This window comes from Staurois parvus, unplaced genomic scaffold (assembly GCF_062004578.1).
Source record: "Staurois parvus isolate SC_StPar_1 unplaced genomic scaffold, SC_StPar_1.0 ptg000746l, whole genome shotgun sequence".
In the NCBI taxonomy this organism is placed as follows: domain Eukaryota; kingdom Metazoa; phylum Chordata; class Amphibia; order Anura; family Ranidae; genus Staurois; species Staurois parvus.
In genome coordinates, this window is record NW_028318542.1 from 5102389 (window position 1) to 5117155 (window position 14767).

General features: G+C 41.5%; 1 protein-coding gene across 1 annotated transcript in view; it reads right to left on the bottom strand.

Moving 5' to 3' along the window:
• Positions 1-14767, bottom strand: part of LOC149445144 (cytochrome P450 2F3-like) — a 67018-nt gene that overhangs the window by 32305 nt on the left and 19946 nt on the right. Inside the window, exons 4-7 of the mRNA XM_089654201.1 lie at positions 12698-12858; positions 9279-9455; positions 6374-6515; positions 3150-3337 (exon numbers count right to left, since the gene is read on the bottom strand). Coding sequence (XP_089510327.1) covers positions 3150-3337; positions 6374-6515; positions 9279-9455; positions 12698-12858 — 668 coding nt within the window. The remainder of the gene's footprint in view (positions 1-3149; positions 3338-6373; positions 6516-9278; positions 9456-12697; positions 12859-14767) is intronic.

The window sequence follows — 14767 nt, forward strand, 5'->3', positions numbered from 1 at the left end:
TCCCAGGATCAGGCTCTCCTATCCCTCTTGTATTGAACTGTATTGTTGCTGTATTGTCTCCCGTTATATTGTAAAGCGCTGAGCAAACTGTTGGCACTATATAAATCCTGTATTATAATAATAATAATAATAATAATTCACTGTTATGCACTGACATTGTATGTACCTATATGCCTCTCATCGATGAGCATGTTTCTTTGTTCTTTCATGACCTTATGATTGTTATTTTGCAATTCTATGCAACTCTGTTTGTTGTACACTCTTTAAAAATGAATAAAAAGTAAATTATAAAAAAAAAATAAAAAAAGCAAAATACTAAGCTCTCCAGCGGCACGCTGTCACCGCTGCAGAGGCTTCCATCTTCACCAGGTCTTCCTTCTGAGCACACAAGCTCTTTCCATCTGAAAGGCCGGGACACAATGACGTCACTTCTACCCATGGGAGTCCCGAGCCATGGCACACAGCTCTGAAGGTACAGCCACAGGCATGCCGTTCCTTCAGAGTGCAGGCTTTAAAGAAGAGAGAATATCTCCTAAACGGCGCACATTTAATAGACCTTCATTTGACCTACAGGTAAGATTTATAAGCTTAGAAAGTTATTAAAGAGGTTATTAAATACATTAACGTGTCACCCAATGTATGGTCTCCATTCAGTAGCCAAAAGAGGCATACAAAAAAGGAGGGTTGTGAAAAGAGATTCACAGAAAAGCGGCTACATAATGAACAGAACGTGACACTAAGGGAATAATTTCCAAAAATTATGCTTTATTACACACAAATGAATATGACATATGGGCATTTGCCCTGGTTTACCATCACCTCAGTATGAGACAATACACACAGACCTAAAACCATTTAAAATGACACAAAAACCGGTCTAAATGTATGTGTAGCAGGGAAAATGGCTACATGAGTCTAGTGTCCCTGCAACACAAACACACAGGTGAACACTTCCCTAGGGAGGTGTATCCAAAAATTATGCCATGGGCATACCATAATAGAGGATATAAGGGATTAAACAGTAACCATAATGGCAAATCCCTATCAAGAAATCCAGAAAATTATGCTGTAAATATATATATCTCACATGTATGCAATGGAGCAAGCACAATATGCGTCAAAAAGGAGAGTAGCAGGCCTCAGGCCTGTATGAAGGAAGACATAAATGTCAAATATATTGTACAATACATTCCTGTGCCGGCACAAGTGGTTGGGGCCCATTCATCTGTAATATAGATAGCTGTTTCCTAGAGCTCTTGGATGGAAAAATGCCCCATTTATTTCCAGGATGGAAGAAAAGATGCACACAGCAGCACTCTGCTTGAAATGGTTTCTTCACCACTACATGTGGACTATACACCACTTTTTGTAGGAAAAAACAAGACACATCCCAAAGACTCTTCTGCCTGTTGAAATATATATGGTATATCTTGTTTCCTATACAAAGCACCATGATGTCCCCATCCTGTAGTGAAACAAACAATATGTGGGAAGTCACTGACAGAGCTCACACTCTATAGAAGATATATAGGTCATGTAGATCACAGAGGACCATATATCTAATGTCCTGCAACAATCCACTCACCACCTGTGCTATGGATAACGGGAATGAAAGAGAAATCCTTCATAGGTACTGCCATACAGGGCCAAGGCGGCCAAGGAACCACCGCTGACATCCGCCGATATACCGCGGGTTCCAGCCCCTTCTCGGCGCTTGTGCTGCTTAGGCTTGCCTCATGGCTTGTGAAGATGGCTTCCTCCCTATGGGTCAGCGTGCGTCATACGTCAGATACGTCACTTCCGGTCATGCGCACTAGGTGGAACGCACGCTGACCCATAGGGAGGAAGCCATCTTCACAAGCCATGAGGCAAGCCTAAGCAGCACAAGCGCCGAGAAGGGGCTGGAACCCACGGTATATCGGCGGATGTCAGCGGTGGTTCCTTGGCCGCCTTGGCCCTGTATGGCAGTACCTATGAAGGATTTCTCTTTCATTCCCGTTATCCATAGCACAGGTGGTGAGTGGATTGTTGCAGGACATTAGATATATGGTCCTCTGTGATCTACATGACCTATATATCTTCTATAGAGTGTGAGCTCTGTCAGTGACTTCCCACATATTGTTTGTTTCACTACAGGATGGGGACATCATGGTGCTTTGTATAGGAAACAAGATATACCATATATATTTCAACAGGCAGAAGAGTCTTTGGGATGTGTCTTGTTTTTTCCTACAAAAAGTGGTGTATAGTCCACATGTAGTGGTGAAGAAACCATTTCAAGCAGAGTGCTGCTGTGTGCATCTTTTCTTCCATCCTGGAAATAAATGGGGCATTTTTCCATCCAAGAGCTCTAGGAAACAGCTATCTATATTACAGATGAATGGGCCCCAACCACTTGTGCCGGCACAGGAATGTATTGTACAATATATTTGACATTTATGTCTTCCTTCATACAGGCCTGAGGCCTGCTACTCTCCTTTTTGACGCATATTGTGCTTGCTCCATTGCATACATGTGAGATATATATATTTACAGCATAATTTTCTGGATTTCTTGATAGGGATTTGCCATTATGGTTACTGTTTAATCCCTTATATCCTCTATTATGGTATGCCCATGGCATAATTTTTGGATACACCTCCCTAGGGAAGTGTTCACCTGTGTGTTTGTGTTGCAGGGACACTAGACTCATGTAGCCATTTTCCCTGCTACACATACATTTAGACCGGTTTTTGTGTCATTTTAAATGGTTTTAGGTCTGTGTGTATTGTCTCATACTGTGGTGATGGTAAACCAGGGCGAATGCCCATATGTCATATTCATTTGTGTGTAATAAAGCATAATTTTTGGAAATTATTCCCTTAGTGTCACGTTCTGTTCATTATGTAGCCGCTTTTCTGTGAATCTCTTTTCACAACCCTCCTTTTTTGTAAGATTTATAAGCTTACCTGTAGGTAAAATTAAAAAAAAAAAGTAGAAAAGTTTGCTATCACTTTAAATTCCTGCACCAGTGTGTTGAAGACATCTAGAGTTGTTTCCATATTGTGTTCTATCTCCATTTAGTAGAAGCTGGCCTCACCAATCAGATATCGGCCATTACAATCAGCCTGGCTCTGCCATGAATCTTTCCACTCTTCTTACACAAATACCTCGGGCAGGTCGTAGCCACGGAATGTGATGTCCCGGGTCACGGTATGAGGGACACTCATGGGCACTATGTCTGCATATCTCTGGATTTCATAAATCACTGCTTCAGTGTAGGGCATATTGCTGCGATCATCCATGCACGGACTTCTGTCTCGACCAATCACACGGTCTATTTCCTCTTGAACTTTCTCTGGTGAGAAAATTGATTACTGAAATTATAAATCATTATTTCCAAATGTATCCCATGTGAGTGTTGGCATTAGAGTCAGAGCACCTCTATAATATCCCCCACATAGGACAGGCCAGACACGTGGCTGAATGAGGGGATTGCACATTTCCTGTACACTGTTTGGTGTAAGCTGGGAATATACTGGATAAAGCCAAAGGGCCGGTTCACACTACAGATGCGTTCCGGTGTAATTTTTAATGCATTTTTGATGTGTTCCAGTGCGTTTTTTATGATTTCCCCTCTTTTTTTTCTTCAATTTAAATAGGGACATTTGCGTTCCACTATGTTTTTGGTGCGTTTTGTTGTGTTCCAGTGCGTTTTTGATGCATTTTACCACGTTCCAATACAGTTCTCTGCAGGAAAAATGCAGCCTGTTCTACTTTTTTTCTGCATCTGGAATGCACTGGAACTGCAAGCACTGATGTGAACTATGACATTGACAACCATATTACCTACTTTCTGTGCATTTTGGATGCAGAAAAAAAACACTGAAACGCATGGAGTGTGAACTGGTCCTTAGGCTAGGTTCACACCTATGCAGGTTACGTTTGAGCACTTTCTGCATTGCGTATTGCAATGCATTTTGTGTTTTTGACGCATTTTTGATGCTTTTTTTAATTTTTATTATTTTTCTTGTTGGCTAGGCAGATGTAAAATGCAAATTGCATCAAAAACACACTACATGCTTTTTCTGCAGCATTTCCATTGAAGTCTACAGAACCAAAAATGCAACTTTTGGGTCCCTGACCCTTTCCAAAAAACTGACCAGGTGAAAACGCAGAGATGTGAATATGCCCCATAGGAAATCATGTTAAATGGATTGTACTGCATTTCTGCAAAATGCAAAATGCTGCGGAAAATGCTTAGGTGTGAACCTAATGTAAATATGTGACCGGAAGCCTTGGATGGCCTTCAATCACATAATGGCTGTACCCAATTAGACTAATGGCTTAGGCTTCATGCACACGAGCCTACCCTAACCCTGACCTGGTACTGCGTTGGCCACGTTTTGCCGCGTTTTACATTTTCCTGTGACCTGCGGTCAAAACGTTTCTATCCTGAACGCGATTCTTCTGGACCAGATCTGTCCACTGATCCTTTGCTGATCAGAGCAGAGTGGGTAGATGACAGGTCCGTGTCCGCTCAGTCAATGCAGAGCGGATATGGACAAAGCTTGCTCTGCTCTATGGACGGCCGGGAGTAAACAGGAGTAAACAGACTCTGCTGTCCATTTACACCTTCTGGCCCATAGGGGTGAATAGACCTTCCGCTCAGACCGTACAAAAAACTGACAGGTGGATCTGATTGCAGCCTTCAGGTGAAAGGGGCCAAGGTTCAATTGGACTTTGAAAATGCCTCTCCCGCAAATGTATAATGTACTACTGCGTACTTTGGAAATGTGGTTTGTGTTCCTCTTGCTTCATGATTCTAAGAAACGAGGTTTCACTGAGGACCAGGGGGGACTGACAACTCATGGGGCCCCCGGGCAATAGGGGATTGTGGGGCCCCTGTGTCCTTGCCCACACTCAAAAAAGCCTATGAAAAAGGCACCAGGGGCATCTCATGGGGCCCCCTACTGACCCCGGGCCCTCGGGCAGTGCCCGAGTTTCCAAATGGTCAGTCCACCCCTGCTGATGACCTTTCAAAAGTCAAGTGACTCAGCTCCTATCTGTTATGCAGAGAGTCCATTGCAGGGTAACAATGGATCCACACCGAGCCTGGCATTTTATCAATAAAATGCCCGGAGGATTTTCTGCAGGCTTTATAAATAGGTCCACTCATGGCTAATCTACTCTTACAGCAAAACATAAAATTATATTTCATATCATCTCAAACAAAATACAAATATTTGAAAAGTGGTATAAGGTTAGCTCTACACATGGCTAATTATGGTCAGATTTGAAAAAGTGTTTTTTTTTTGTTTTTTTTTTATCCCAAAGACCATTATTTTATCTCAATACTCTGCATGAAGTGGTTAATGTCTGGTTCAACTATTAGTTTAAATCAGCTAAATAAATGTTAAGTGTGCAAAACAAAAGGTGTGCAAAGTCTTACAGATTGTATTTTAGAAAACAGCCACAGCCGGAGTAGAAAAGCCTCAACCTGCCAGCAAACTGAAGAAAGAATCTTGCTTTCTGAGGAGAAGCGGTGGTTTCTTTGCAGAGGTCTGGCATGCCCCCTGCTGAGCTAAACCTAAAGCTCTCTAAGCAGCAAAGTTCATACTCCCCACTGATTGAAATGCTCTACCTCTGACTCAGCAGGGGCCATGTCATACCATGGCAGAGAGACCACTGTTTCCACCGAGAGTGATGGTCCTTCTCTGTAGCATGCATCTTTTACATAGGCTGTGGATGCTTTCTAAAGGAAATTCATTGTAAGAGGTTGCACACCTTGGGAGGTGATTCAGTAAAGCATTTTTGATATTATTGGGGCATTATGGGCGTATTAGAAATTCCTGTGCCAAATTCATGATCGTTTTGCAACTGTTTTCTTGCTAATTACAACTAATTTGGGTAGTTTTTTTTACAATTTGGCTCTATGACTACCAAATTCTTTAAGAAATACAAACAAACTGGTGATGTAGGTATATAAGGCCTCTTTCATGTTGGAGTCAATTGTGTCTCAGACAAAATGCAGCCTGAGACCGTTCTGCAACAGATTCAATACACCTTACCAACATTTACATGAATCGGTCCCAAGTTGTGTCTTTTGTTGTACGGACAAGAAACAGATTTTTAATGAGTTTCTAAAACAATGTTTGAATTCCAGGGCTTTTGTTTTGATGTACCTTCAATGTACTTAGCTAATTTCTTCTGATGGACCTTGAACGTATTTAGATAATTTAAAGTTCAGTTGGGTTTTAGAAGAAATGTATTTACGACTATCCAATACAAGATTCTTACCTTGTTTCATGGCAAGAATTCCTTGCCTTTGTTTTGGACTATGAAGAGAGCAATTTATAATGTTTGTTTGGCTACCACAATTACAGTACAATACCTCTCACTTCTGGGTGCTTCAGCATGATCAGAAAACCATATCTCAAGGTAGAGCCCACCGTTTCAGTGCCAGCAAAGAACACGTTCACTGTAGTTTTCAACATTGTCTCATAGTTGAAGTGGCTATTTGGGTTTTTCTTCTCCTAATGATAAATAAAGATTTATTAGACCAAAAAGTATAGCTATGGACCATTTTTAGTTTTTTTAATGAAATAGAGAAGACTTTAAACCCCCGTGCATTTTTGGTGTTGTCTACAGTGAGCATGGACCTATTTGGATGCTCTTCCAAACTCTCAAGACTAATGCAGGCCATACACGGGTCGCATTTCAAATTCATTTTCTTTAGAAAATCTGAAATTTCATGTTTTTTGTAACCCGATGACGCCTCCATTATTTCAAAATTCAACCAACTAAACCTTCAATTTCTCCTCATGTTGCTACAGAAAAGAATTTTTGTGGCCAAGAATGCTCTTTTCTTTCCAGGTCACAGCTCATTTCTTTTTCATTTATATTTCTCGCACGATTCCCCCATCACTGATTCGAAATTAGTTCATCTTTCAAAAAATTTCCAAGATGCCCGATCACTTAAATTCGATGGTCACATGAAAATCGGCTGTTTTTGTGACCCGATAATGGTGCGAAATTCAAACAAAAATTCTTAGAAAAGAATTTGGAAAGAAAATTCTTTCGGAATTCGACCATGTAAGTTTGGCTTAAGCCCACTAGGAAGCTGTCACCTGTAATGGAACAATTATCTGCAGTGGGGGCATTACCTGGCCTGCAGCACCATGTATACATACCCCTTGTATATGTGTGGCTGTGGGATGGAGAATGCCCCAACCGAAGGTGCTTGGCCTTTTGGGCTACAGCTTCCTGGAGGGCTCGGCCACCTGGGTTTGGAAGAGTATCCAAACAAACCCAAGCTCATTACAAATAGTATGTCCCTTTGGGTTTCAAAAACACAACAGGAAGTCAGAGGAAATCTCTCCAAAGTGAGTGGACATAACCCTTTAGTTGTTACATGAACAAGTGTCCCCATTAGAAGATTCCCATCAGCTCTTGTTTCTTTTCACAGTGGGGACACAGGCATCAATAAAAACCTTCCCCACTCTAAAACAAAGAAAACACATTTTGGCTTTACATATATTTGAAGAATGGTAAAGATCTTGTTTAGACTGAAATGTTAAGCACATGTCAGGATATTCAGGGGTATATTCATTATTAGGCAAAACAGCTGCTCTTCACTGCACAGCTTTCTGTCACTGCATCCATAAAGTGACAAGGTTTATCTGTTATTACTGTAAATGTCAAATGCAATTAGTGTATTAAAAAAAATATTACTAATAAAAAATAGGAAGCAAAACGCATTTTTTTTTTTTTTTGCATATTGGTTAGCCTACAAAAATTGATTTTAAAACATTCTGCAGATAAGATATACTGCTGCAGAGTAGCCCCACTGCACTGGATCAAGTACATGTAGTGATCCTGCTCTTCCGGTTAGGGGGTGTGCATGCATGTGTCACTGCCCCTGCTAGGCTGCCATTCACTCTAGAACATGCTGATCAGCAAGTCCCAGCCAATGGTTTATGACCGGGACCCACTGATCTGCTGAGTAAATGAAAGAAAAGAGCCTTGTGTTGGTAAACAACACAGGGCTCTCTACAGACAGTGGTGATGTGCCATTTTTTTTTCTCCCTGCAAAGTGGGGAGTAAAAACTGGCACATTGCTTCCTGACACAATAAACATTGTTAGGCACCTTTTTAACCCTTTGATTGCTCCTAAGTGTTAACCTCTTCCCAGCTACTGTCATTAGTACAGTGACAGTGTATTATTAGCAATGATCATTGTATTAGTTTCACTGGTGATGTCATTTAGTCAGTTCCCACCCAGCGTCAGTTAGTGTTAGATTGCCTGTCGCACTATCGCAGTCTCACTACAAGTTGCCATTTGCCACCATTGCTAGTATTAAAACAAAATTCCAGTATATACCATTGTTTGTAGGTGCTATAACCTTCATGCCAACCAATCAGTATACACTTATTGGGATTTATTTATCCAAAGACATTTCGTAACATGTTGCATTTTTGCCTAAATGTATGATGAAATTTGATTAAAAAATTTTATTGGATATGTTTTATAGCAGAAAGTAAAAAAATATTGTTTCTTTTTTCAAAAATCTTTTAGTTTACATAATGAAATATAAAAAGCCCAATGGTGATCAAATGCCACCAAAATAAAACTATTTGTCTGAAAAAAAAAATATAGAAATTTTGTTTGGGTACAATGTTGCAGACCGTGCAAAGTAGAGCAGTGCCAAATGTAAAAAAAACGGCATGGACACGAAGGGGGTCAAATCTTTCTGGGTGGTCCAAAGTGGTTAAAACAGAGTGCCAAGTAAAAGCCTTCTACTGTGGGCCCTTAAATGTAAGACACTCATGCTGGTGTTGTGTCTTCCCCCCCCCCCTCAATTCACACAGCGGCAGGCAGTAATTTTAGGATGGTCGAGTGGAGGGGATGCAGAGACAGACACCAGCACTGGTTTCCAACAAAATCGCAGCAATGACCTCTGTGGTGGACTGGAGGTACAGTGGGAGTTGTAACTGGGAGAACTGGGAGAAAACTTTTCCAACTGTTGGAAGCAAGCCAGCATCTAAATGACTATGAAGTTAAAGAGCTACATACAAAAAATAGTGCCCAGATTTGGGCTTTAACAGTGCTTGGTATACACATTTCACTGTGACGTTGGCACCAAGTCTAGTTGAACACATGACCTATAATGTTAGGAATCATAAACAAACATTTAGGACTCTGTTCCAGCCTGTAATTACTGTGTTCTGCAATTTATTTTACAATACATCAACAAGAACATTGTCTAATAAACCAAACTAAAGGGCCGAATACACACCTGTTCAATCTTTATGAGAAAGCAGTCTATGAAATCACGGAGATTGTTTGGGTCCAACGTCTCTTTGTTCATCCGAAGTCTCTTACCCACAAAGGCTCCAAGCTTCAGATAGTTTTTGTAAATCTTTTTATGTGGGCCTGGAATATACCGCATGATTTTTGGAAACACGAAAAGTAGCTAAAAGAAGAATAAAAGCATGAGAAGGAGCTTAAAATACGTACATTTCTTAATCAAGGAACTCCAAAACAAAAGATAATGTGTACAACTGATCCCTCAGCACCACATCCCCAAAATACAAAAATGAAAAGAAGAAGGATAGATGGGACTTTAACCCCTTGACGCCAACGTCACACAAATATGCAGCCTCACGGAACTGGGCTTTTTTCCGTGGGGCCGCATATTTGCGTACCTGTCTTTGTGCCGGGAGAGCGCCGCATTGCGCGCTCCCAGCACAAAGACCGCAGTGTCACTGAGAGCTCCAAGTCCTGTTCTAAGGATCGGGACCTGAGACTCTCTATTCCGGGTCACATGATCGCCGTGATAGCCTCTGATTGGCTATCACAGTGATCAGTCACTGTGCTGCCTGGCCCCTTGTTTTTTTCTCTCTCTATGAATGGGAAGAGAGATACATTGTATCTCTCTAACTCCTGGCATAGAGGGAAAAAAATGTTTGTAAAAAAAAAAAAAAAAGATAAATAAATTAATATTAAAAAATAAAGAAAAAATTCCTAGATCAAAGTTTGATCTAGTTCAGTGCACGGGTTATTGTTTGGGTCAAAGTCAGGGTCAAAGGTTGAAAGGTCAGGGTCAAAGGTCATGATTTAAAACAAAATTGGTATCAGTGTCAGTTAGTGTCAATAGTGTGTTTTAGGTAATAAAAAAAAGGCAAAAACAAAATGCTTCTGTTTCTGGGCTGTACTACAGGTACAAACAACAAATAACTTACACATATATAGTATCGCTGTGATCGTCAAGAGCTGGAGAATTTATTTTGGGTTGTTCTTTGGTGATAGGTTATGGTAGTAACAAGAAACACACAGCTAAATTAAAAAAATGATTTTTTTTTTACTATTTTGGGCCAGTTTTCCTTTGATAATAAAAAAAAAATCTGGAAATATCCATTACCATTTACCACCAAATGAAAGCCCAATTTATCCTGAAAAAAACAGTATAATTCATCTGCATGTACAAAGTAGTTGTGATGATATGGACGGTTTTTATAACACATGTCAATGTTGCAAAATTGTGCTTAGGCATTTAGATTTGTTTTACCCTTAGGCGTGAAGGGGTTAAAGGTGCTGATAGCTTCACCCACAGGAAAAAATAACCTGAAGACAGTTATAAAATCATCAATTTTTTTTGGCAAACCATAATAGAAGAAGCGGGGTGTAATCCCCATAAAAACCATAGGCTAGATGTTTTGGCATAAATAATAAATACAGCAACCCTAATACACCTTTCCTGAATTACATTATACTCCATATAATATAGTGGGGACAATTCGCTAAAGGTTATCGCATGCGTAATGTTAGTCATGTGCAGGGGCGGACTGACCATTTGGAAACTCGGGCACTGCCCGAGGGCCCGGGGTCAGTAGGGGGCCCCATGAGATGCCCCTGGTATCTTTTTCACAGGCTTTTTTGAGTTTGGGCAAGGACACAGGGGCCCCATGATCCCCTATTACCCGAGGGCCTCATGAGTTGTCAGTCCGCCCCTGGTCATGTGACCACGGATCGCAACAGAAAGAAACAACAATACATCAGTGCATATATACACTTGTATAATGAAGTCAATATTGACCCCATATAAGAAAAATTAATAAACACACTCAAATTACTTTAAAAAAAAAATTATATTTCAAACAGAAGATGGTACATGTGCTGATACATGGATTTCAGATAAAAATTGCTGATTTTATAACAGTCTTCACTATATTTTTCAGCACCTTTCAATTCAGGTTTATCCTTCTCTGTTTTTTCATCTTTATCGAGGAACTGTTGATATGTCACATGGGAACGCTTTCCATGACAGGGATTAGAGGCACAAAAAATGTTGGTGCTGCACCTATCAGCCAATCAAATTTCATTTAGGGTAGAAAGAGACAGCTACCAGCTGATTGGATGGATGGATGGTTACTCCCTATACAACAAGCATTTCCAATGCATTTTAAAAGCTTAAGTGGTAGTAAACTTGTTTTAAAAAAAAGGTTTCATGCTGCAAGGCAAAGGTATAATGTGCTAGTATGCATCACACATGTAATCATCCCTTGTGCCAGCAATAGACATGTGACAGGTACTCTTTAAGAAGGGATCTGGGGTCTATACAGGCAGCACAGTGGCTAAATTAGCACTTCTGCCTGGCAATACTAGAGTCATTGGTTTGAATCCCAACCACAGCGCCACCTGCCTGGAGTTTGCATGTTCTCCTTGTGCCTGCGTGGGTTTCCTCCGGGTACTCCAGTTTCCTCCCACACTCCAAACACATGCTGGTAGGTTAATTGGCTCCTGTGTAAATTGGCACTGATATGTGTATGTATGAATGTGAGTTAGGGACCTTATATTGTACGCCCCTTGAAGGTTAAGGACTGATGTGAATGTAGAAAATACAGTTGTGCTCAAAAGTTTGCATACCCTGGCAGAAATTGTGAAATTTTGGCATTGATATTGAAAATATGACAGATCATGCCAACAAATGCTCTTTTGATCCTGGCCATTTTTGTGATTTCTGTTATCATTATGATTTAAAAAGGAGCCAAGCAACTATTTGATAATAAATGGCTTCATATGATTGTCATCCTTCAATAAAAGTGCATTTTTTGGAATGATCAGTTATATTTTCAGTATCAATGCCAAAATTTCACAATTTCTGCCAGGGTATGCAAACTTTTAAGCACACCTGTATAAAGGAAAGTGCTGCAAAAATTGATGGTGCAATATAAGTACGTAGAATAATAAATAAATGTAAGACTCCAAATCTCTCCTCTGCACTTGAAAGCATTCACAACACCAAGATCAGTGTTTTTGAATGCTTTCAGATTCTTAAAAATGGTGCCAATCATTTACGAGTCAACTGGAAGTGATGTTAGATCATCATAAGGGAGAGCCGTTCAAAGCTGATCCTGGCTTTGTTTGGCTGTCTGATTAGTTGGCAAATGTGGCGGCTGGTCGCTCGGGACTCCCAGTGGGGTGGTGGATCCTGAGAGAGCCACGGAAGGCAGCCATAACAAAAAAAAGAATGAAAACATAAAAAAATCAAAGTGCCCCCACCCTCCCCATGCTTGCGCGCAAAGATGAAGACACGTAGTGGCTCCGCATGCATGCAAACAGCGATCGTGCCACACATGCGAGGTATCACCACAATCATCATGGGCATATTTTATTAGAAATGTTATACATCATCCCATCAAATGAAACCCTCACCTGTCCCCACGTGGAGCTCATAAGGTGCCAACTGTTGTTGATCAGGTAAAGCAAATTCATAAATTCGTCATCTCTGTAGTCAAATCGGTCTCCAAACACCAGAGAGCAGATTATGTTGGAGCCGGCCGAGCTGAATCCAAAGGTAGGATCAAGCGGCTTTCCTGAAAAGAAAAATATATGAAATTGGCTAGACAACAAAATCTATTCTGAGACTTGACCTTTTTATCATTCAAAGAATATCTCCAGACATTTTTATTTGGGATAGAGTGAGGAATAATTATAGGTGGAACTCAGTTTCTTTTCTTTTTTTTTGCAGTCCATGCCCCTTTGGGGAAATTTTTGAAGAAATTACCCTCATGGGCAGTTGTCACCAGAACAGAGGCCTTATTGGAAATTGTTTCTGCACATCGTGTACTATGAATGTTAAAAATATAAAACTCCACATTGCTAGGTATGAACTCAAGGTTTAATCTGAACTTTAGCTGTTTGGGAGTTTGTTTGAAAGTTCCCCAGTGCAGTGCCGCCCCATCTCATTTTTGTACAACCTCTTGCCTATTACCCTAGAACACGGGTGTCAAACTGGTGGCCCTCCAGCTGTTGCCAAACTACAAGTCCCATGAGGCATTGCAAGCTTGACAGTTACAAGCATGACCCCCAAAGATAGAGGCATGATGGGACTTGTAGTTTCGCAACAGCTGGAGGGCCACCAGTTTGACACCCCTGCCCTAGAAAATGGGTATTTTAAGTTCAGCAGATTCGGCTCTGAAGTTCACCAGACTCTGCTCAAACCAAACCATGAGAACTTTGGCTCATTCCTACCAATCACTTCTCAATCACAATGGTCACAGTCAGGGGCTGTGCTAGACTATTTTGCGCCCTAGGCAAGACCAGCTACTTGCGCCCCCCAATAAATAAATAATTTAAAAAACAGTAGAAAATATTAAATCAACAATACAAGAAACTGCTATTTTTTTTAATTTGCAAAAATAAGTGCCATAAGATGCCACCAGCACCAATATTAAAGACAAAATCAGTGTCACGGACGGACTGCATCTGTGGCTGGCAGTGGCAGGGTGACAGTTGCAGTGAGTGGAGGATGATGGATCCACACTTTGACAGATCCCAGGCTGGAATCCCCCAGGCAATTGGGGGGGGGGGTTGGGTTAAAGCAAGCAGCTGAACTGAGCGGTCCAACACAGTGACAGATCTGACACAACACACCACCACCAACACTGACACAGATCAGAAGGCCCAGCAGGCACTAGAAGAGCAGGCTGTGGGATCATAATGATGTCATCACTCACTGACACATTGAACATGTGATTAATGGCCGGCTGGGTCACACTCACACAGAAACGAGACATCAGAGTCAGACATTACTTTCCTCCGTAGGCTCAGCTAATGAATGAGAAGAGAGGGGCTGGAACTCCACAGTGATCAGCAGCCGCCAGCCGGCTTGCAGTAAGGGACTGAGTCTGAGAGGAACACTGGAAGGGGCAGCAGCTCAGCTGCTACACTGGCCCCAGACACCCGGCATTTTCCTCTATCCTTTCTTCCTCCCCTCTGCCACCCCTCCCCCCAGCTGAAGGATTATCCTTGACATGGCGGCATCCCACACAGAGAGAGTGCCGGCCTGTGCTGCGCCCAGGTGCCCCTAGGTGGCAGTGTGCCCCAGGCAGCTGCCTAGTTTGCCTTGTGGAAGCACTGGCCCTGGTCACAGTTATCACAGAGAGGCTGAATCTCCCCAGCGGTAACCAAGTCAGCAATACAACCTGTTAGGGCTTCTAATGCTAAACTACGTGTAAATAAAAAAAAATAACACATTAAGAACCTGCATTTGGTGTCAACCTCTTGTAGCCCCTCTACAGTATAGCTTAGACTGGGAGAGGCAGAAGTAGCACAAAGAGCCAATCAGTTGTGCTACAGCACAAAGGAACATATTGATACCAGTGTGATAGAGAGACTAGCCTATCAGTCTTCTGCTTGCCCTATTACTGTTCAATCACAGGCTGGGGGAGGGAAAATATTTGGAAATATTACTGAGCAGGGAAAATCAGGTCCCCTGGTCTG